Source organism: Pelodiscus sinensis, chromosome 3 (genome assembly GCF_049634645.1).
Source record: "Pelodiscus sinensis isolate JC-2024 chromosome 3, ASM4963464v1, whole genome shotgun sequence".
In the NCBI taxonomy this organism is placed as follows: Eukaryota; Metazoa; Chordata; order Testudines; family Trionychidae; genus Pelodiscus; species Pelodiscus sinensis.
This window is the reverse complement of record NC_134713.1, coordinates 51,203,194-51,227,835: the sequence shown is the minus strand read 5'-3', so window position 1 is coordinate 51,227,835 and position 24,642 is coordinate 51,203,194. Positions and strand designations below refer to the sequence as shown.

Sequence of the window (24,642 nt, the reverse complement as noted above, 5' to 3'; positions counted from 1 at the left end):
TCTTAGGGGACTTTGCTTGTTTTCCAAAATACCCCTTAAAATATTTATTAGATAACTTTGTACCATGATCTCCCAGATTTTATTCAGTTAATTCTCTTGATATGCATTCCCAAATAACTAACTGTAACTTTTTATAGCCATTATCAAATTCAGTGCTTTTAATACCCTGAATCTACTTTGCTTTCTTCATCAAAGGATTCCTTACGTCTGATATCAATGTTTCTGCCTACTCACACTAATAACTATACTACTTAGGAATTTTCTATGAATCACTGTGAAAGGTTTCCTGAAACCATGGTGAGACTCACTAGTTATTCTTGATGTACTTAAACTCCATATGACATCATATATCAGCCTTCCTCCATTTGTTAGGGCTCTCCTAGTATGGAGAGAAATCTCAAAATCTGTCTCAGGTCACAATGGCTCCTTACTTTAGACTGTGCACACTACAACTTGCATAGGGACTGGTAGCGGTTATTAAGAACTAGTTGGGCGATTTCTGACAGGTGTTTGTCTATTTGCTGCTTAGCCCTTCCTTGAGGGCAGGAGACTGAACTAGATGACTTACTGAAGTCCCTTCCAATTTTGTACTTCTGTAATTTAGAAGTACAGGCAGTCCCCGACTTACGCGGATCCGACTTATGCAGACCAGGAAGACGCAGAGCAAAGCCGCAGAGGCACTCGGGCAGCCCAGGAGTGCCTGGGCTGCCTGAGCGCGCCCCCCCCCCCCCCGCGGCTTTGCAAAGCTGCGGGGAAGCCGGCAGCGGGACAGCCCAGATGCCCCGTGGCTGTCCCGCTGCCGGCGTCCTCAGAGGCTTTGCTCCCCGTCTCCCTGGTCTGCTGGTCTCCAGCAGACCAGGGAGACTGGGAGCAAAGCTGCGGAGGACCCAGGCGGCAGGACCGCGGTGCGTCTCGGTCTGCCGCCCGTGTCTTCCTGGTCTGCTGGGGTGGGGGGGCGCAGCTAGTATTGCCCCCCCCCCAGCAGACTAGGCTTTTCTCCGGACGCCTGTGGCAGAGCAGCTGGGGGTGCTGCCGGTTGGTCCCGCAGCGCCGCTCTGGGCGCTACTGGTCCAACCCAGCAGCACCCTAGCTGCTCTGGTCCTGATTCAGCCGCTGCTGGTCAGTTTCAGCAGCGGCTCAATCAGGACGCCTGGGGCAGAGCAGATGGGCTGCTGCTGGGTTGGTCCAGTAGTGCCGAGGAGCGGCGCAACTGGAGCAACCCAGCAGCACCCCAGCTGCTCTGCCCCAGGCGTCCTGATTTAGCCGCTGCTAAAACTGACCAGCGCTGACTACAGGAAGCCCGAGGCAGAGTTGCTCTGCCCCGGGCTTCCTGGAATCAGCTGCTGATCAGTTTTAGCAGCAGCTGACTTGGGGACGCCTGGGGTTCTTAAGTTGATTCTGTATGTAAGTCAGAACTGGCGGTCAGTTTCAGCAGCGGCTGAATCTGGGTGCCAGTTCCGACTTACATACAGATTCAACTTAAGAACAAACCTACAGTCCCTATCTTGTACGTAACCCGGGGACTGCCTGTAAATCAGAACTTCAGGGAAGCAGACTTTGACTCTCTCATGGAACTGATGGTCAAGATCCTCTGGGAGGCTAATACTAGAGGAGAAGTAATCCAAGAGAGTTGGCTTCTTTAAACCACAGCCTTATCGAGGGAGCAGGAACAAACTATTCCAATGTGCAGAAAGAAAAGTGCAGAAAAGAAGCGAAGCTGGTTGTCTGCCATATTCGCTAAACAGAGAAATCTTTGAGCTTAAACACAAAAAAAATCTTATAAGAAGTAGACACTGGGAATCATGACTAGGAAGAAATATAACAATATTGCTTAAGCATGCAGAGATGTAATTAGGAAGGCCAGAGTGCAATTGGATTTGCAACAAAGGATGTAAAGGATAATGCGAGGCTTCTACACGTATGTTAGCAACAAGAAGGTAGATGGGAGAAGATGTGGGAACCTTACTGAATGGGGAAGACCACCTAATAACAATTGTGGTCGGGGAAAAAAGAAACTAAGTACTGAATGCTTTTAATTGCCTTAGTCTTTACAGACTAGATCAGCTTCCAGATTGCTGCCCTGACTGTTTGCAACAGCTGGCCATGCACATGTCTGTCTATCTATCAGCTCTAATGCATCAGAGGATACTGAGAGGATTGGTTGGTTAATCGTACAGCCATTGGTCATTATCTTGAAAACTTGGGGTGAACGGTAGATACCCCAGCCAATTGGAAAAAGGCAAATGTAATAACAATCTTAAAAAAAAAAAGGCAGAATCCAGGGAATTAGACCATTCAGACTTACCCCAGCCCCTGGAGAAATCATGCAGATGGTCCTCAAGGAATCAATTTTGAAACGCTTGGAGAGGAAGGTGATTAGGAAGAGTCAACATGGATTCACCAATGGCAAGTCATGCTTGACCAACCTAATTATTTTCTCACAGAAGGCAACTGACTCTCTGGTTCTGGGGAAAGAGTGTGGATGTGGTGTACTATGACTTGAGCAGAGCTTTTGATATAGTCACCCATAGTATTCCTGCCAGCAAGTTAAAGTAGTATAAGGTGCATGGAATGCTGCTAGATCATTGGGCCCAATGTGTAGTTATCAATGTCTTGATGTCTGGTTACAAGCTGGTATGAAGCAAAATGCTTTGGTGAACATTTACAAACATCACAAGAAGTAAATCAAGGTATATGTATAGAAGAGGCTAGTTACAGTTAGAGCTCCTGGTACTGTAGTGATACAACTAAAGTCAAGAAGATAGTTCACTTTTGGCTACAACAAATGGGATCTGGCATTCAGAACGTATGTTAGGAACCAGGTAATAGATAGAATGGTAAATGGAAGGGAGACACCACTGGGTTTAATTTGGTAGTCATATCTGTGGGTACCAATTATATTATGGGAGAAGAGGAGAAATAAGGGAAATGAGAAAAAGTAATGAACATCTAACAAAGCTGGAAGCTGCCTATTCACTTAGTCATAGAAATGAAAGAAGTGTTTTCCAACTGTAATGCCTCATAGGCTCTCTTATAGAGAGGAGACAAAATGTTTATCCTAATTGATACCAGTTGCTACAAATGAATCCAGTAAGGAGGATTAATAAAAACAGCAGCAATCTGATACTATGTATCAGTCAAGATGTCCATAATTTGCATTTTTTTTCCTGGGGAATGTCTGACCTAGATCAGTGCTGGATTCAAGGAGTTGGTTCCATAGGTACAATTTGCATTGAAATGGAATAAGTGAAATTTCCTTAAACATTAAAATAGGACAATCCAAAGATTTTGAAACAGACCTCATGCTAAGGGATTGAAGGCAGAATTTTTTAATTGCCTATTGCCAAATATCATCTACTACAATTTTTCCTGTTCAGAAATGTCAGTAGTACAGGTTGATGTTAATATTCAAAGCTCAAACTGTTTTGTCCAGCCATGCACTTAGAACTCAGTCCTTGGAAGTAAAATTTTTACTGTTTCTGTCTCCTTAAATTCATATTCAAGTTGACACTACAACTCTTTTTAATAGAATGCAGAGATTAGAATCTTTGGCTTATGATTTGATCCCTCCCTCTGGGGCACTTGGTATTGGGCACTGTTCGTAGACAGGATTCTGGGCTAGATAGACCTTTGGTCCGACCCAGTATGGCTGCTGTTATGACCACTTTTTTGCACAAGGAAGAGACATTAGTTTGTAAAAGCTAGTTAGCATTATAAATTATACATTCTTTCTAAAAATCTCAAATCCCAAACATAACATGAAGTTAAGTGTGGTTTTTTTTAGACTTTTAGGACAGTAGTATGGCTAAGTGGCTCTTTTCTAAGCTGTTCCTGAAACTCTAATTTCCATGTTTTCCCTTTTAGTAGGGATTCTATTGTGCATTTTGTTTATCTGGTGATTTTTTTTTTCCTAGTCAGTTCTGAAAAGTCTTTTGAATAATTTCAAAGACAAATTTCCTTACTTAGCTGTTTTAAGTTTCTGAGCTGAACAATATCGTTTTGAAAAAGGAAATCCTATGTAGCTTTAAAATACTAAACATAACTTTTGAAATTCTAAATCCTTCTTGGCTGATGGGAAAGCTGGAACTTTTTTCATTTTGCTAAAGCCTCTTTATTGAAAGCATACAGAATGGATATGTGGGCCAAATTACAATATTTCATTTATTCAACTTATCTACCGCAAATGAGTTTTTCGACAAGCAGGTCCTTTTGGCAGTTTTGTAAAAGAAGCTCTCGGTTTCTCTTCTAGTACTGTTTCCTCTTTAAACAATGGCTTGCCTGTTTTGATTTTTTTTTCTAGGAGAGGATAACATACAAAAGAATAGTTAAGTGATGGCATTCTTCATAGATCTCTTCTATATTGACCCAACATAGCAAGAGAGGAAATTAAATCTGTGCTTTAAGTTTTCTGCGTAGGTACATCCAAATCTTCATTTGGTACATAGTTTTAAAATTTTTCTATGATTTGTGCTATAGCAAGTATAGGCACGCATATTTTTAATGGTAAATTTTACACTTCTTTGAGGAGTGCCCCTGACAATATAGGTATCCTGGTGCTCCTGTGTTTATAATTGGAACTTTTTAACAGCAGTATCCCTCTTAGGTGCCAGCATGCATGTGCAGCACCTCTTGCACCACAGCAAATGTGCTGATGCGTGTGTGCCATCAATCATCCCTCAGTTCCTTCTCAATTGCTCCTGGCTTGGTTGGAAACTAGCAGCTCTCTGTGCTTGCTTCTTGTATAGTGTTGTTGTTAGTTAGATCTAATCCTGTCTAATAACTTTCTCTTGTTATATGGTTTGCTTCCCCTTCTTCCTCCTCTTCCCCCCCCCCCCCCCCCCGTGTGTGTTAGTTTAAAAATAATACTTTTCTCTTGTTAGTAGTTATTAGGGATAGAGTAGTCATGCCAGGCTCTCCTGGACATAAATGGTGCTGATATGCAGAATGTCTATTCCTGTCTCTGATGGGCATGCCAATCAGTTTGTTTGGGACAAGATCATTCTCTGAAGAGCTGCCATCACTGTAAGAAATTCTCTTTGAGGTTTGTGAAAGCAAGAAAGCTCCAGTTAAAACCCTCAGAGCTGGTATCCCAGGCCTCTGCAACCTGTACCTCACTGATGGTGGCTTCTGACCAAGGGTCTTCTGCATTGAGGGAGCCTCTGGCCAAGAAAACAGCTAAGAAGCACACCTGTCGTCCTTCAGATAGGCCACCCAAGAGGTTATCCCTTCAGCAGAGGCCTTCCGCGGCGCACAAGTTACAAGCTTCAGGGGTTGCGCAGGTACCAGGGAATTCTCCCTCCCTCTGCCCCCTCCCCCCGGGGCCAGCCAAATAGCTGACACAGGCTGCCACAGAGCTAGTAACCGCGTTAGGAAGGCAGGACCCAACACACACTTCCCACATTAGGAAGGCAGGATAAGGTATGCTCTTAAGGTAGGGAAGTGGGGTGGATTCTGGAGTAGCCTAGGCCCATGAGATAGAGCAAACTGTGAGGGGCAGTGTCCTCAACAGATACTGGCCCTGTGGTCTCAGTGCCAAAGACCGCCATCGGTACCAACAATATTGATACCAACGCAGTCAGTACCCAGACAGCCACATCCTACCACGGCTAAAGGCCAACTGGAACCACCGGTACAGACAAGAAGTCAGTACCGGCACCCCATACTGAAGTTTCCCTCATACTGATCACATCGAAGGCATGAGGCGATAAGGTACTGCAGCAAATCCAGCACTCCATACAGGTGGCATGGATCTTTCCTCCTCCAAGGCTGCTTACCACTCAAGACCTGGCAGTTCTGCTGGTACCAGGCCCAAAGTTATTTGGTACTGACGTCACACCTACATTAGAGGGACCAAGCAGACTAGCTGTTCCATCAAGCTCAGCTCCTCCATTCACTAACCGTGAGGATGAGGAAGAAATCTCCTTTCTTCCCCCCCCACCCCTAGTACTCATCCCCAGAACCATCCTCACAGTTGCAACAGATGGTTTGGGGGATGAATACTGTGGGTGGGAGGGATGAAAGGAGCCAACTCCAGATGTGGCAACCATTCCTATGGTTCTCTCCCATTCCACTCCCACAAACTTAGCAGGGAGGGATCCGTGGGGCTCCATTAAAGTTCAGACACCAGCACTGCAATTGACAGAGGTAGCGAGACCTCAGGCAGTGGTTCCCAAACCACCTGCATCTACCAAATCTAACATTACACAAGAGGAAATAGAAGATCTGGAGGAGACACAGGAGGAAGACACCTTGACTCCTTTACGTATATCTTTGTCTTCTCCCAATGAGTCAATGCCCCTCCAATGGCTGAAGACGACTTAAAGTCCTTTCTAGACCTATTCAAGAGTGTCCAATTCCCTTGACATCTCCTTGGTTCAAGGTTCATGATGTTCAACACAAGCTTCCCCATCTAAAATAGCCTTGCCAGTTATCGAGGCCCTATTGGACCCTGCAAAGATTTTGTGGCAGACACCACGATCAATTTCACCAACCTCAAAAAGAGCTGAAAGGAAGTAGTATGTTTCTACCAAAAAGGCTGAATTTTTACTTGCCCACCTGGCACCAAACTCCTGCATAGTGGATGCAGGCCCATATCGGAGGCAATCAGACCCACTGTATATCCATACCCTATGACAAAGAATGGAAATGACTGGACATTTTGGGTAAAAATCCTGCTCCTCAGCATCCCTTCAGATCGGGTTATCAAGCTAGTCAGCATAACTAGAAAAATACACATACCATTTTGAAATAATGAAAACCTTTATTGAACTGCTGCCTGAGGACTATAAATCTTCATTCAAGTGCAACAAAAGTTTGATATGGTCTCTCATCTCCTTATCAAACTTAAATGGAGCTACTGTAAGGTGGGTATATAACTGGCTGGATAACCGTTTCCAAAGAGTAGTTATTACCGTTCACAATCAGTAACATAACAGGGGTCCATTTTGGGACCAGTTCTGGAACTGCTCATGATATTAAAAAAAATCATCCTAGTTCAGTTTGAACAGTGCTTGACCAATAAAATGGAGCATAATGTTTTTGTGCTTTTAATATCAACTTCCGAGAGCTTTTAGCTTCATTATAATATATCTTTGTTTTAGATCATCTGGGGAGTGTTTTTCATCCTTGTGGCACTGTTGTTCACCATTTCTCTCTTCCTGTCAAAGTAAGTATATTTCAATGTCCATTTTGTAAATTCGTTGCAGATCATGCATTGATATTTTACCTAATTTAAAATCCATTTGTATGATCTTTTCATCTTAAGAGTTGTCTGCTTTACTTTAGTTGTTCTGTAGTGTTATACTTTTTTATTGAAAAATATTTGCCAAATTGCTGATAACTAATAGTATGTCTATCAATATTATACACCTAATCTCCGTTTGGATAAAGCTGAAGGAGAGGAATCAATACAATGTTAAATATTAGTCATTTTGTTTTTCTGCTTAATAATTCACTGTAAGAAAGTGAGCATTTTGCCACTGATGCAGCAAAGAAATTATAAATGTACATGTAGACAAATGCAAATAAAGGGACAACTTATGTGGCATAAAATAAGCATGGGCTTATGAGTGAAACCTTGTTCAACACTTGCACCTTTAATCTGCTTTCTGCATATTATTTTGGTCCTGGTTATTTCCATTTTTCATAAAGCTTATAGTGCTGTAGCCAACTGAAAATCGAAGTCTTAACTCACCTATCCCTGAGTACCCCGTGGAGGGATTTTTTGGGGGGTCAGGTGGGGTATAGTTGCATATAAGTATCACATTCCCTATTTTAAAAATATTCCTCATGTGAAATAACCATGCAAACATCTAAGAGAAACTAAGTAATAGATTGTCCAAAACATGTACATAGTCTCATTGACTTCACATGAATAACTTGACTTGCATGTTTGCAGGACCAGACTATAGCTGACGATACAGAGGAAGCTATGACATTCAAAAGCCGAGACTAAAGTTTTCAATTCTAACTTTTTTTGGTGTTTGCAACAGTTTCTAAAAAAGTTAAACTGAAGAGTGATTTTTTTTTTTTTTTTAAATCTGACATTCCTTTAAAAGAAACTGAATAAATTAGTTATATGGAGAGGAAAAAAGCCATCATAATTAACCAATTTTCTTTAATTATTGCAGCTTGGATAAAGCTCTACATTCTGCTGGCATCAACTCTGGATTTATAATTTTAGGAACTAACCTAACTAATCCATTGAATATGCTTTTACCTGTTCTACAAACTGTAAGTAAAACAATAACTGGTAAATAAATGTGTTTAATATAAACTAGGATCTAGGAGATCATTCTAAATTAAGAGATCTCTTGAGTCTGTAAGTTATCTAGTAATAGATAAATCAAAAATCCAAAAGTGTTTTCATTTTTAACATGTTTTGTTTTAATTTAACATTGGCCATTAAAGAGGTAAATATGCAGCAACAAATATGTTAATAGTAAGTCTTAATACAATACTTCATTATATAGCAGTCTCAAATATTCTCTTAGAGGTAGAATTAAACATTGTGAGAACTTTCAGTTTTGCAGATGAACACATTAAAACACTAAGGCCTTCTTGCACTGTATATGTTGTTGATTCATGGGATGATTCAAGTGGTTATCCAAATCGGTGTACCCTGAATATACGATCAGATTGCTTTGCAATAGCAGTGTACATTGTGGCTGTTCCTACACCCTGTTAGCACTTGTGACCACTGTAGTTGATGCTTTAAAGAGAGGGTTAGCCTCAGCACCCTTTCAGTTCCTTCTTAATGTTCATGTCTGCAAGACAGAACCTTGCAATGTCTCTCTCTTTAATATGAAAGAAATGCATTAGATATATTGCTTTTATAACTACTGTTAGACAAATATCTATTCATTTGGGGGGGATGGCCTTGTGAAAAAAGGGACTTGATAAAGTTTCCGATGCCCCTTTGTTCCCTCCTATTATTACTCTGTGCACAATCGTAAAATAGCCAGAAGCAAATCTCTGTGGTTCAAGATCTGTCCCTCATGTCATTCAGCAGTGCCAACTAATGATGACCATTCAAGAAAGGTGCCTCTTGGACTCTTCTTCTGAGCATGTTAGTTTGTTAGCTGCCTTGTGCCCTTTTTTTTAAGCAATTTCTTGAAAGTTACAAGGGCAGACTGAAGCTACATCATGAGACTTCAATTCAAGCATTCTCAGGTCTGGGTAAACAAATGGGGGCATATCCTTCCTTCCAGTCTCGTTCCTTTTGTCAGCTTTGATATGTTAATATTCTTCTCTTTTTAGGTTTTCCCACTTGATTATATCCTCATTACAACAATTATTTTGTATTTTATCTTCACTTCGATGGCAGGGATTCGAAACATGGGTATATGGTTCTTTTGGATAAGGGTAAATATTACTTATTTACTAAAGTTTAATATTTATAAATTACTGTATTAAAAATGTATGTAACAAGATCAAAAGGATATCACATAATTTTCTCTACCATGTTCTAAACGTTAAAATTGTGTGCAGCAATGATTCTTTAAACAATATAACCATAAATTGCTTTAGCAAGAGTCTAAAGGGTTTCTACAATGTTTTGAAATGCTAGTTGTCCTTTGAACAGGACATCAACCCACAATCCAAGTAGTTTCAACTAGACAAAATTTCAGAAACCAAGATGACCATTTGGAAGCTTTGTGGAAGCTGCACATTCAACATGTTTCCTACCCCAAGTATTCAATAGTGGAGGAGGAATGCTTGTGTGTGGGATGCGGGCAAGAGAGGGGTTGACTTCTGGGGGAGGTTGAGCTTTGAGGGTGGCAGTCGCCTGCCCCCAACCTATGTGAGCACTTCAAAATTCAACCTTTGAATGTTCCTGCAGCTACATAGACTCCATTGGCCCTCAGGGTATGTCTACACTACAGCACTAATTCGAACTAACTTAGTTCGAATTAGTTAATTTGAACCAACTTAGTTCGAATTAGTGCATCTAGACTTAAAAACTAGTTCAAATTAGCATTTTGCTAATTCGAACTAGCATGTCCACACCGAGGTTAAGGATGGCCGGAAGCAGTGCCGGCAGGGCATCAGGTTAGGACTTAGAGCATGGAGCTACTGCCTCAGGCTAGCTGAGGGCTGTGCTTAAAGGGTCCCGACCCCCACCCCGGACAGACTGTTCTCAGGGGTTCCCCGCTTGCAAAGGAGTCCTGGCTTGGAGTGCCCTGAGTGCCCACACTTGGCACATCACAGCACTCAGCCATCAGCCCGGCTGCACTTGCCGCAGGCTGCCATCCGGAGGGGTGGGTCAAACAAGGGGCTTCAGGAGAACTTGCACCCCGAGGAGCCTGCAGAGCCAGCCCAGTCCTCCCCATCGGGGGCTCGTACCCCATTCCTCCCTCACCTCCTTCCACTTACCCATCCCTACCCCCCCTTCCTGATGTACAAAATAAAGGACACATGTGTTCAAAAATAGAAACTCTTCATTGAACAAAACTGGGGGAGACTGGGAAAAGGAGGTGGGAGAGGGGAAGACAGAGGGTGGGAAAGGGGAGGGCAACTAAAATAATCAGGGGTTTGGAACAGGTCCCATAAGAGGGAGAGGCTAAAGAGACTGGGACTATTCAGCTTAGAAAAGAGAAGATGGAGGGAGGGTAAGATAGAGGTCTATAAAAACATGAGTGGTGTGGAGAGGGTGCATCAAGAAAAGTTCTTCATTAGTTCCCATAATAGAAGGACTAGAGGACACCAAATGAAATGAATGGGTAGCAGGCTTCAAACTAACAGAAAAGTTCTTCACAAAGCAAATAGTCAACCTGTGGAAATCCTTGCTGCAGGAGGCTGTGAAGGCTAGAACTAGAACAGAATTTAAAGAGAAGTTAGATAAAGTCATGGAGGTTGGGTCCATGGAGTGCTATTAGCCAGGGGGTAGAAATGGTGTCCCTGGCCTCTGTTTGGGGAAGGCTGGAGATGGATGGCACGAGACAAATGGCTTGGTCATTGTCTTGGGTCCATCCCCTCCAGGGTCCCTAGTGTTGGCCGCTGTTGACAGACAGGCTACTGGGCTAGATGGACCTTTGGTCTGACCCAGTACGGCCATTCTAAGCTCAGGGCTCAGGTTCGGGGGTCTCAGTGGACCACCTTGATTTTCATGCACACCTGCTCCAGGGTGGCCAGGCCGGCAACTATCCTGCCCTAGACGGCCACTTTCCTGTGCCTAGTGCGGAGGTCGTGGATGAGGTCCACGATGTCTGCACTAGACCAGGCAGGCGCCCGCCTCTTGTGGACCCGGGCAGGCTCCCGTGAGCCGCCAGCCTGGTCCCGGGAAGAGGCGGAGGGCTGGGTGGCAGCTGGTGGCTGGCTCGAGCTGTGCCAGGTGCAGGGTCTGCTGGCTGGGTGCTGGCAGGCTTGCACCTGGCACGGGCACCGTAGCCAGACCGTGCCCCTTTAAGGGCTCCGGGGCCGGGAGGGGGGCAGACGAGTTTCCCTGGTGGTGCCTAGAGTGGCCACCAGGGAAAGCTGGGGAGGGCTAGCCTCCCACTATTTCGAATTAAGTGGCTACACAGCCCTTAATTCGAACTAGGCGTTAGTCCTCGTAAAATGAGGTTTACCTAGTTCGAATTAAGTTTGAACTAGCGGTTTGCCTGTGTAGCGCCTATCAAAGTTAATTCGAACTAACGGCTGTTAGTTCGAATTAACTTTGTAGTGTAGACATACCCTCAAAGACTTTGCTTACCCTTTCCGAACCTCGAAAGTGGGCAACTCATCAGTCTGTCCTCACCCATTACCATTACCCTGTTTTCCCTCCTCATCTTTCACTTGTCCACTTGGTCTCCTCCTCCATAGTCTCTTGTCTACTGTCCTATATCTTCTCTTTAACTTTACATTGCCCTGTCTCCTCAATTTCCTGTCCTGCCAGTCTTAAAGTTTAGGAGGTGACCATCTTTAAGGGAAATCCCATTACCGTATATGAAGCCTGTAGGTAATGGCAGCCACCCTGAAAGAGGATAGTTTGGCGTTAGCCCCACAGAAAATAATAGAAGTTGGTGACAGTCATTTCTAATAAGGAAAACGAAATTTTGAAGAAAGGATGTTTGATCATACAGTATTTTGTAAAATGTTAATAGTGTTTATCAATGTGGAATATCTAGAGGCATTTACATTTCTGGAAGAGGGAGGGATAGTCTTTTTGAATATATTTGTCTCTTACAAGTAGTTTCAGGATGTATTTGGGAAAATAACCAATATAAGTATCTAGTACTTTAACAGACTTTAAGCTTGATAACCTAGAGAAACAATTATGGTCTAATATCTGTACATCTTTGTTTTAGTTGTATAAGATTAGAAGAGGTAAAACTCGGCCCCAAGCACTCTTATTTCTCTGTATGATCCTTCTGTTGATTGTTCTTCACACAAGCTACATGATCTACAGTCTTGCACCTCAGTATGTCATGTATGGAAGCCAAAAATACGTCATACAGGTGAGACTTTCCTTTTTTATGCATAAGGATATACATAGCTTGCTTTGTTTTAAAAAGATATAATAAAATTGCATATATGGGTTGAAGCAAAGCGCAGCTAGGCAGTATACCTTTTCTGAATGGATACAACCATAAGAAGCTCCTAGAATTATTGAAGCAAAATGCAGGACAATGTAGCACTTTAAAGACTAACAAGATGGTTTATTAGATGATGAGCTTTCGTGGGCCGGACCCACTTCCTCAGATTTGAGGAAGTGGGTCCGGCCCACGAAAGCTCATCATCTAATAAACCATCTTGTTAGTCTTTAAAGTGCTACATTGTCCTGCATTTTGCTTCAACTACCCCAGACTAACACGGCTACATTTCTATCCCTAGAATTATTGTGCCTCTGAATGTTTTAGAGTACAGTCCAAAGAAATTCTTTTGCGCCTTTTCACACAGTGCAACATGTAGTTTGTGTGTTCTCCTGATCTGTGTGGTATTGTATAGGGACATGGGCTTGCTCCCATATATAGAAGGTAATTGCATCTGTTGCTGCTAGCTTCCAGTATGCCTTATGTGCCCTCAGCACAGGAACGGCTTTTATTATTTTCATTGTATTCTGATAGTGGCCAGACTCCACAGTCAGAAATGGGTTCCCATTGTGGAAGTCTCTGTATAAACTCTTAACAGATAGTGTCCCAGACAGTTTGCTAATCTTTTTTTTTTTTTTTTTTTTTAAGTGGAAGGTGTCATAGGATACAGGATACAAAGTATTCCGAATAATAGAGGGAACATGCATTCATAGTTCTGTTTAAGAATATTTTAAACCTTTGTCTAATTTCTTTAAAATAATCCCAAATCCTAACTTTATCCCACAAATGAACTACATAACCTTAGCCTTTTTTTCCCTGTAGGATTAGTTGATAAATAACAGTACATCTTTCAGTTATTTTAATAGCTTCTGTTCACTCTTGCAACCCTGTATTATCATTAAGCTTTACTGTTTCTAGTCCATCCCCTACAGTATTCTAATAAGGTGAATTGAAAAATACTTTGTTTATAATTTTTACAGTGCAAATATTTGTAATAAAAATATACACTTTGATTTCAATTACACAGAATACAATACATATGGAAATGCAGAAAACATCCAAAACATTTAATATGTTTCAGTTGGTAGTCTGTTGTTTAATAGTGTTATTAAAACTGCAATTGTGATTAGTTTTTTTGAGTTAATCTAATGAATTAACTGCAATTTATAGCCTAATAGTAATATGTACAGGCAGTCCCCGGGTTACGTACAAGATAGGGACTGTAGGTTTGTTCTTAAGTTGAATTTGTATGTAAGTCGGAACTGGTACATATTGTAGGGGAAACTCTAGCCAAACATTTCTCCAGAGCTCAGTTGTATTCTCCCACACCTCACTTCCCTCAGTCCTTGATTCTCAAGCTGAGGTGTCTGCTGAGAAAAGCCGCTCTGCGTCTCCCTGGTCTGCTGGAGGGGGGCGCTTGCTTCGCGTCTCCCTGGTCTGCTGGGGGGAAGCAGCTAGTGCAGGGTTGCCTCTCCCCGTTTGTAAGTAGGGATCTGATGTAAGTCGGATCCATGTAACCTGGGGACTGCCTGTACTTGGTCTTTTAAAAGGCCTAGTTTCACAGAATTTAAAATAATTGAGCCAGACAGGCAGAGAGAATTTAAATACAAAAATGTGAGCAATTGGGAACCATACAAACATTTGACTAAATGCTTATAAGTCTCTCCCACAAATGAAAAAAAACATTACACTGCTTAAGGCAGACTTATTTAGGTGAAAGCAGCCTTTAAACAACATATATAATACAAAAGGAAATTGGGAGAAGTAAATGCATAGATGCACTTACCCACTTGCTTTAAATGGTTTCCATTATATCAAGGGATTGGTTTGGTTCAGTAGCTCTCCACGCTCTTGCTATACAAATTGTCCTGGGATAGGTGAGAGAGAGAACTATAAATGTTCAAAATTGGTAAGGGAAGCAAATAGACACTTAGGGGAAATCTGTGGCCTGCAAAGTTAAAGATGCTAAGGTATTACATATATTAGGTACAGATGGAATTCTAATAGAGTTGTCAAGACAAAGCAGAGGGGTGCATAAGTCTTTTCATAGTATTTAGAAAAGAGCCAAATCATCAATCATCATGTGATAAGAATATAATTATTTTCCTTCCAACTCAAGGGGATATTCAACAGTAGTTACTATAGCTTGATATTTTAAAATGAGCAGTTTCAGATAATTTGATCAGTGTCAGAGAGCTTTAAAAGAGCTGGCTGTGGAGCTCTCTGACAAATATTTATTTTCAATAAGCCTTGGAAACTAGAATATTTCAGAGGAATGGAAGAATGGTCCTATTGTGCCAGTATTTAAAGTGTAAATGAGGTGATCCAGGTAATTATAGGACTGCCAGCCTGATATAGAAATTCAGCAAAATATTAGAATAGCAGATACGGGTCTCAGTTTAATGAAGAATTGAGAATAATTGATGCCAATCAAAATGGGGTTTATGGGAAATGTAATCTGTCAAACTAACACGATACTTTTATTAACCCAGTCTCATGAAAAAGATAACAGTGCTGATATAAATTAAACAAATAGTAGTCTGGTAGCACTTTAGAGACTAACAAAACATGTAGATGGTATCATAAGCTTTCATGGGTTTGGCTTAACACTGCAGAACATTTAGATTCTAGTTTCTTGATACAAATCAACATGACCTGTTAAATGTATTGAAAACTGATAAATCTCGATATAATTCTAAGCTAGGAATCATTGTGTGATTTTTAATAGGGCCCCACAGGGATTGGTTACTGGTCCTATGCTACTTAACATTCTATCAATGACATGGAAGACAAACTCCATTGGAGTTAGCAGCCGACACAAAAATTGAGAAGATCATACGTGTAGAAGGAAAGAATGTAGACCTTGCTTACAGGATTGTAACATCTGTGCTGGGAAGGAGTGGCTTATAGAGATGATTTGGTGGTTCTTCGTCGAGTAGTGTCCCCGAGGGTGCTCCACTCGAGGTGCTCGGCTGGTCCTGGCGCCGCAAACGGAGAAACTTCCTTAGCAGTAGCCCTGCCGGCCCGTGCATGCGCTCCTGCTGCCTTGCGCCGTTCAAGCCGTTACAGCTGAGAGTGGGCCGGCTCGTCCGTTTCCTTTCAACCGTCCGTGGCCGCAGACGGACCTAGGGACGTGCTCCCTCTCTGGCCTGAGGAGAAAAGGGATTCTTATCTTAGACTTTTTAATTGCCACTTGGCAGTTTATAGTTAGTGTAGTTGTTAATAGTTAGTAGGTAGCTAGTTTCAAAATCTTTGTTTTTCGTCCTAATCTATAGTTTGTGTTTAGTAGCCTTAATAAAAAAAAAAGAAGGAAAAACTGTTTGTTGTTGCTTACAACCTACAAAGACTATGCTTGGCTTTAAGAAATGTTTACTATGTCAGGATGCAATGCCCGAATCAGACGGGCACTCGCACTGTGTCAAATGTCTGGGGGACGGGCACATTCCGATGAAGTGCCCTCACTGTATGAAACTGACAGCTCGCGCTAGGTGCGATCATTAAATGCGACTGAGTTATTTTTTTTTCAACAAAGCCCTCCAGTCTGAGTCGAGCGCGCCATCCCCGCTGCCCCTGGGACTCATTCAGCTCGTTCACCAACTAAGGAGCTCCATAAGTCTGGTGAGCTACCTCCGCGAAGGAGCGTGGGGGACAGACCGGGTACCTCTGGCTCCTTGCCGAGGCACCCGACAGAGAAGATGGGCAAGGGCCGTAGTGCCTCAGCCCCAAGTCTTGCCCGTTCCAAAGACCCGATGTGGCCTCTTTGTAAAGGGCTACGGGCGGAATCGGCACCGGCAACGGCTCTAACAGCCGTTTTACAGCCAGCAATGGCGGCCCCAGCACTGGCTGATGCCGCACATGTGCAGCCAATCTCAACCCTGCTGGCACCCATGCCAGCGGCGCCAGCTGCTGTGACCATGCTCTCCACGGTGCCGCAAGCAACAGCGCCAACTCCGGCACCGCAGGCAAGCATCAGAACCGCACCGCTTTCTGCACCGCAGCCTCCACCGGCACCGGCACAGCTTCCTGCTCTCGCGGCACCGCTGACTCATCTGCAGGGCAGCCATTCAACCGGGGCTACACCACTTCAAACTGCACCATCTTCCCCCATTGATCATTCGGTGCCGACTAAGGCTCTATATAAGTCAAGGCATGTTCAGACTCCTTCCCTCATGCCTGACCGAGCTGGATTCTCTCCGGGACCTTGGTCACCAGCTTCATCTTACTCGGGAGCATGGTGGTTGTCCCATTATGTCTCCACTAGGGATCACTACCATAGATCACCATCATACTGTCACTACCGCTGCCACAATGAACGGCGCTATTCTTGCTATTCTCGTTCTCCATCTCGTTTTTCTGGTAGATCTCTCTCACCAAGATCCTCGAGACGCTTAAGATATTCACACTGATGGGATGCGTCCAGAGCCTACTCTTCCAGGCGCTCCCCGACTCACCGTCGGAGATATGATCATTACTATGATGACTGCCTACCTTCTCATAGCACGCGATGCCCACGATCACAATCTCCACAACCCACTAGTCCAGTGTCTCCGCTTCACGCACCTTCGGCAACGGTTCCATCAGCGCCTGCGGAGGACACTCTCAGTTTCTAATCACGACAAGCATGAGGACAACTATACCCCGAACAGATGATGATGAATGGGTCTCCGGCTAGCCATTCATCATCATCTCTGGACGATGCTGTCTTCCCTGGAGAGCTATCTCCCATGGAAGATCATAAACAATTTCAAGAGCTTTTTGCCAGGGTTGCGCAATCTCAGGGTATTCAAACTACGGACATACAGCAAAAGCAACACCCTTTGCTAAAGAACTTGCAGTTGTCACAAAAATCGAAACTGACTTTGCCCTTTGACGCTATCCTGGAAATCGCAAATGATCTATAGCAGACTCCTGCTGCTGCTTTACTTACTGACAAGAGGTCGGATAAGATATTTCATAAACCAAAAGGGTATGGACTTTTTGTTTACACATCCCCAGCCCAACTCCCTCGTTATGGACGCCGCCCAATAGAGATCGAAGACGGCTCAAAATAGAAATACTGCAAGTGACAAAGGCTAAGCGCCTGGACATTTTAGGTAGAAAAGTATATTCTTCTGCCACTTCAATTCTCCGAATGTGTAATTACGCAGATCCCCTCGTGAATCATGACTTTGACAATTATTCGAAATTAGTCCCTCTTCTAGAACACCTACCAGACTTGAAGCATCAAATCTTAAGGGCAGTACAGGAGGGCTACGCGACGGCCAGAACAGCATTGCAGATCGCCCTGGACACAGCTGATGTAGCAACTAGGGCCACGGCTACTGCTGTAGTCATGGTTACACCAAGCTGCTGCTCTAAAAGAGTTGTTTAACAAGGTAGAAGACTTACTCTTTGATCGTCAGTCTCTCTTTGCCCAATCCACTGATCAAGTGTTCCACTCGGGCAAAGACTCCTGTACGACTCTTAGAACGCTTGGGATGTATACGCCTCCGTATAAGCGTAAGAGGTATATGCCCTATAACAGAGACCCTTCTCTTATGCAACATTCCGTGCCAAGCCATATGAGCAGCACAGGCCAAGACAACGCCAGCAGAAAAAAAGACAACAGCCTGTCAAAACAAATGCTCATCAGCAGGGCTGGCAACAAGTTTGTTGGCTCAGTCAAGGGACTGCGTACCACCCCTTTGTCGGGAGCATCACACAATCAGATAGCTTTATTCTATCATCGGCTGAGGCCTTATCAGCATCGCTGGTCTCTGATTTCCACTGACCGCTGGGTCAACAACATAGTTGTTTCATCCCTTTCCACTCAATTCCCCCCCCACTCCCCACCCTCCCATCCCTTTTCAGGGACCCTTCTCACAAGACTCTTCTACAGCAAGAGGTGTCTCGACTACTTACTATAGGAGCAGTGGAGAGGGTACCCATTCAGTTCCGGGGGAGAGGCTTCTACTCCCGGTATTTCCTCACCCAGAAGAAGTCAGGGGGTTGGAGGCCTATCCTGGATCTGCGTCGACTCAACCGTTACCTGCAGAAACAAATTCAAAATGGTCACGTTAGCATCTATCATTCCGGCTCTCGACAAAGGGGATTGGTTTGCATCCCTCGGCTTACAGGACGCCTATTTCCACATAGCGATCCATCTGGCCCACAGGTGATTCCTTCGTTTCGTAGTGGGTTCAGACCATTACCAGTACTGAGTGTTACCCTTCGGTCTGTCAGCAGCGCCACGGGTGTTTTCCAAAACCCTGGCGGTGGTAGCTGCCTACCTTCGACGCCTCAATATCACAATCTTCCCGTATCTCAACGATTGCCTACTGAAGGCCCCGACTCGCAAAGAGGCTACATGGGCAGTGACCACCACCACAGCAGTGTTCGAGGTGTTGGGCCTCAATCAACTTCGGCAAATCATCCCTGACACCGAGTCAGGACTTGGAATTTATTGGCGCAAGGCTCGATGCACTGAGTGCAAGAGTACTTACCTACAACAAGGTTCAAGTTGATTCAGGATCTGGTGCAGACTGTGTCAATTGCTCCCAGATCCTGCATACTTGTGTCTACAGCTGCTCAGACATATGGCTGCCACCACATATGTGGTGTCACATGCGAGACTTCACCTATGCAGCCTCCAGCATTGGCTTTTCACGGTGTATACTCCGGGGGTACACACCGTGAACAAAACAGTATCCATTCCCAAACACGTCAGGACTTCACTAGCATGGTGGGACAACCCCAAAAATTTGGTATCAGGGGTCCCCTTCCACGCACAAAGGCCCGCAGTGCAGATCACAACGGATGCTTCTTTAATCGGTTGTGGGGCCCATCTGCAAGAACATAGAGTTCAGGGGCTCTGGATGTCACAAGAGTCCCTTCAGCACATAAATTTCCTTGAGCTGCGAGCTGTATCCAACGCATGCAGGCACTTCCTCCAGAGGATCCGAGGTCTTGTAGTCCACATTCTCACCGACAACATATGCACGGTGTATTATATCAACAGGCAAGGCAGGGCGCATTCACGATCCCTTTGTGCGGAGGCTATATGGCTGTGTAACTGGGCAATCCATCACGATATAACCCTGACCACATCGTACCTTCCAGGCAAAGACAATGTCATAGCTGATGCCCTCAGCAGACACCTCCTTCCTCAGCACGAGTGGGAGTTACACAACAAAGTGGCTCGCGGTCTTTCCATCTCTGGGGGTTCCCGAGTATAGACCTCTTTGCCACGCGTCACAACAAAAAGTGTCGTCATTATTGCTCACGAGCGGGCATCGGCACAAATTCCTTGGGAGATGCTCTCCTGCTCAATTGGGGTCGTCACTAGTTACTCTATGCGTTTCCACCTTTTCCTCTCATTCCGAGGGCGCTGGAGAAGATGGCGATGGAGGGTGTAACAGTGATCTTCATAGCACCCTTTTGGCCCCGACAGACCTGGCTGACGCAACTGTCGAATGTTGGTCGCTTAGCCATGACGACTACCAGTGCTGCCCAATTTGCTTTCTCAACGGTACGGTTCGATGGTGCATCCGAGCATCGATCGCATGCACCTCACGGCATGGCTCCTAACTGGTTCCAGCCACCAGAAATTCTAAAGGGACTCTGGAATCTGTATCCGACCTACACAATCCCACCAGAGCCGTGGGACTTAGCCTTGGTACTGGACGCGCTAACTCGTCCACCCTTTGAGCCGTTAGCATCTTGCAACTTGCGCATATTCACGATGAAAGTGTCATTCCTTCGGGCAATCACGTCAGCATGTCGAGTTAGTGAATTGGCAGCTCTTCGGGCCGATCCACTGTACACATTATTTTCTAAACAGGGGGTTCTGCTTCGCATCCATCCCCCATTCCTTCCGAAGGTAAATTCTCCCTTCCATATAAACGAGCTCATAAGCCTGCCAACATTCTATCCAAAACCTCATTCTTCGCCAGAAGACTCACGTTTACATACCCTCAATGTCAGATGAGCACTGCCTTCTATTTGCATAGAACACGCGCCTTCAGGAAGTCTTAGCGTCTTTTTATAGCTACGGCGGAGCGTTCCAAAGGCCAACAGCTCCCCACACAATGTATTTCCAACTTGATCACCTCCTTTATCACACGTTATGCCCTACGGCATGAACCCTTACCAGGACGGCCTCGCACTCATTCCACCAGAGGCATGGCTGCATCTACTGTGTACTTTAGAGGGGTACCCTTGCAGGACATATGCCGTGCAGCAACTTGGTCATCTGCTCTTACCTTTGCCAAGCACTATGCCCTTGCGAAAATATTGAAGAATGATTCAGTGGTGGCGCAAGCAGTCTTGACCACAGCACAGAGACCATAAGTCCGAAGCACACCAATAGTGCTGGACTACTGCTGTGTACTCACCTCGAGTGGAGCACCCTCGGGGACACTACTCGACGAAGAAGAGAGTTACTCACCCTGTGCAGTAACGTCTGTTCTTCGAGATGTGTGTCCCCGTGGGTGCTCCACAACTCACCCTCCTCCCTGCTTTGGAGCTTCTGTTTTATTTTTCAGATGCTTCCCGTTGGGAGGAAACTGACGAGCTGGCCCGCGCTCAGCTGTAACGGCTTGAACAGCGCGAGGCAGCAGGAGTGCATGCGCGGGCCAGCAGGGCTACTGCTAAGGAAGTTTCTCCATTTGCGGCGCCGGGACGAGCCCAGCACCTCGAGTGGAGCACCCACGGGGACACACATCTCGAACAGACGTTACTGCACAGGGTGAGTAACTCTCTCTTATGAAGTATAATCCGTTAAACATAAGCTGCCAAACACTATGGCCAAAAGGATTGCACTACTTCTTGATATACAACAGGAGAATCTCCATGTGGGTATAGAGGCTGTATTTCTTTGTATTAGACTTCCTGGCAGACCCTCTTTCATGTATATGCTCTCTGAATTCCCCAGTCCAATATTGTTTTCAGAGTTCACCTGTACTCCTGCCTCGCCTCCAGTACAAGTACTGTCTGGATGCACAGTAGAGCCAATATCTAGTACCTTAGTGTCACATGGCAGATGTTCTGTAAGGCAGAAGACTAGGTCCTATTTTTGCTAGTGTTTGTTCATGCTACATGAAAGATACATTTGCAGATGGCCAGAGCTGCAGACAATGGGATCCATATACTGGTCACTGAAAGGCTTCAGATACATGTTCAGCAAATGTAGTTGTCTTATGAATCTATTTGCTAACAAAGAGCAACTCCCTGAGAGAGATTAGTTGTTTGATGCCTGAGTCTGACCCAAGTACTGGTTGAACCTCTCTAAACTAGTCCTCTGGTCCTGCAACATCCATGTTTTGGAAGGGCCATGGATGTGGATATTCTAGGACGATACTAGACATAAGTGTAACGTCAGTATTGGGCAAATTAGTGGATAAAGATTTGGAAGGATAGTCTTGTGGTTAAAGCAATGAACCTGGACTAAGCGAAAATATGTAAAATGGTTATACCGCTAAATAATGCTACTGTTGATAAATCAAGGAAGTTGAAAGGTTCCAGAATACCTGGAGAAAACTAAATGTAGCACTGATCTTCCAAAAATGAAGTGTAATTCTAGCAATTGCCACTTACCCTATTTTTCAATGCTGGGGAGGGGGGGACTAAACTTGTAGAAAATTGTTATGAAGTCTTCTATTTGGGCTCTCTCTCAGATCTATATTACCTTGGGGAAGAGATGGTAAGCCATGTGAATACCTGCTAGAGGCACGGATGCTCCAGTATGTTTCCAAAACATCTAGATCCTGGTATAGTCATTAGTCCATTACTTTAAGGTATTGATTTCCCACTGCTTAGTTTTCCACCCTTTCCTACCTGCACACTTCGCTGCTACCTGCTTCATTATCTCTGATTTTACCATGGTCTTTGGTTTACCCTAGGAAACATGTTTACCAACCCATCCCCTTCTAATAAAAAGAAACCACCTTTAAGCTTTCAATTAATTAAAAAAATCAACCAATTTATATCCTGTTTAACTGCGTCCCCTGCATTCTCTTCTCTTAATCTACACCCTTCCATATTTCTCTCTGCTTCTCCTGTTTTCATTGAGATTTAAGCTCTTCAGAGTGAGGACCACATCTATGTGTCTACTCAGTAAATAATGAAGAAAATCCTAGACAAACTGAAATCTTTGATAGAAATGCAAAATTGATGATGAAAAGTAGCATCTTTAATATACTTACATTTTACTGTGAAATAGAATTTGAACACTATTTTATGGAACTAAGACTTAGATGTATGACAGTTGACTAAAGGATAGTGAGCAAAATATTAATACAAATTGCAGTACAACTAGGGATAGTTTCTTGCAAGGCTATAGTTTGGTTCATTATTAAGCTTGGTCTGACATAATGAAATAAAATTAAGACCCTAAATTAGGAGTCTAGAAGAAATAATATAAATACAATGCATAAAAGCAAAGTAGAAGCTTCCCAGCACAGATAAAAAGATATGATCCATTCCTCAAGAAGCCTAATGAGGCAGTAATGGCTTTAGGGCAGGTATTTAAAGATTGGAGTAACATCTGTAAAAGAATGAATCTCTGCAGAAAGACCTAGCATGGTTTAAGAAAAGTAGAAAAATATGGCATACAGTCAACACAGCTTAGTTGGTTCTCATCTTGTAAGTGTTATGTGGACTGTTAGGAAACTACATAATCAGAAAAAGTATTGTCCTTGTGGATCAGCTCATGAATAGTGAGGAAGAACTGGACACCTGTCATTTGAGAGGAAGGTGGAATAATGGTGGAAAATACTCAGGCAAAATGTACTGGCAGGCTTCTATAACCAGCAAAGGAGGGCATTTTTCTTCTGTGCACATTAATCCATGTTTCTACTCTTCATCTTTGTAACTTGTAGTCTGAGGAAGTGCCTGGCTCCACTTTTGGGAGATGCTTCATTTGAGGCGTGGTGGGCTTGCAGGGGAAGTGTAATTTGAGATGTCTGATATAGAGGAGGGGTGTGTGCATACTGAGTTAAGTTGCTGTCTTTTACAGCTGAAAAGGGAACGATGTGATAGATGGAACAGTTTCAATGTAGAATGGCTGCAAGGGACAGCAAGAGGCCAGAGATAGGGTCCAGGACTGCTATAACCCCTTTCGGCTAGCAGGGGTGAAGAAAGGGACAGCTATCAACTATATATTTCAGAGAGCTTATCTGTGTGTCTGCCCCTGCCTCCCAGCTGGGGGACATACACCTCTCCCTTGGCTGTGCCCACTCCAGCAACCATGAACAGGCACTTCTCACGTGGCCCAGGCTGCTACCATAAGAGAGGGCCCTGGGGCACCTTGCATACCACGTAATCTCCATTTATGCCCCAGAACAATGATTTAAATGAAGAAAAACAAAACTTATTTGAATTTAGGACCCAAGCAACACCTGGTAAGTCTTCTAGTAAGCAAATAAAATTGAGCTTAAAAAAAGTAATTAATCTGAGGGAAAATAATTTGAAATATATTTATTTAATGAGCGGGAGAAATCTGGGAAATAAAGCTGAAAGCTCTAGTGGGCAGCAAATTAGATCCATGTTTGAGATGTCGTACAGCGCTGAAAAGAATACAATTTTATGCTGCATCGACAGGCATCATAGAGCTATACTGCTCTGGTGTACTTATGGCTAGAATATTGTATTCAATTCTGGCTATCTCATTACCAGAATGATATTGACAAATTGGAGGGAGTTCATGGAAAAGCAACAAAAATTAGCCAAAGGCTAAAGAGGTTTACAAGAAAGCAGTTAAGATTACATATTGCTCTGTTGAAGAGTTGTCTTCAAAGACATACTAGTCAATAGCTATCAGAAGGCTGTGCGATTGCCAAGGAGCAATTGGAATTTAAGTCAAAGTAGAACAAGGAATGATGGAATACATTTGAAGGTAGAATGTAGGCTGAATATCAAGGAAAATTTCCTGAAGTTGTAGTTTCTTAATCGGCTGAACATTCATCAAAGGAAGTGGTGAAATCCTGTTCCTATAAGGATGCTTACCACTAGGCTTGGCAAATAATTAGAAAATATTAGAGGAATAGTTCTCAACTGATTAATTAGATCCTATAATTGATTTGTCTCCAATTTTAATGTGTCGTGGTATGATATGCATTAGACTACGAATACTGGACAATTAGATAAAAAGGAA

The 24,642-nt window shown here is 43.7% G+C and overlaps 1 protein-coding gene across 1 annotated transcript in view; it reads left to right on the top strand.

The window, feature by feature from the left end:
- Positions 1-24,642, top strand: part of LMBRD1 (LMBR1 domain containing 1) — a 168,160-nt gene that overhangs the window by 93,164 nt on the left and 50,354 nt on the right. Inside the window, exons 10-13 of the mRNA XM_006127231.4 lie at positions 7,101-7,165; positions 8,130-8,232; positions 9,259-9,363; positions 12,288-12,437. Coding sequence (XP_006127293.1) covers positions 7,101-7,165; positions 8,130-8,232; positions 9,259-9,363; positions 12,288-12,437 — 423 coding nt within the window. The remainder of the gene's footprint in view (positions 1-7,100; positions 7,166-8,129; positions 8,233-9,258; positions 9,364-12,287; positions 12,438-24,642) is intronic.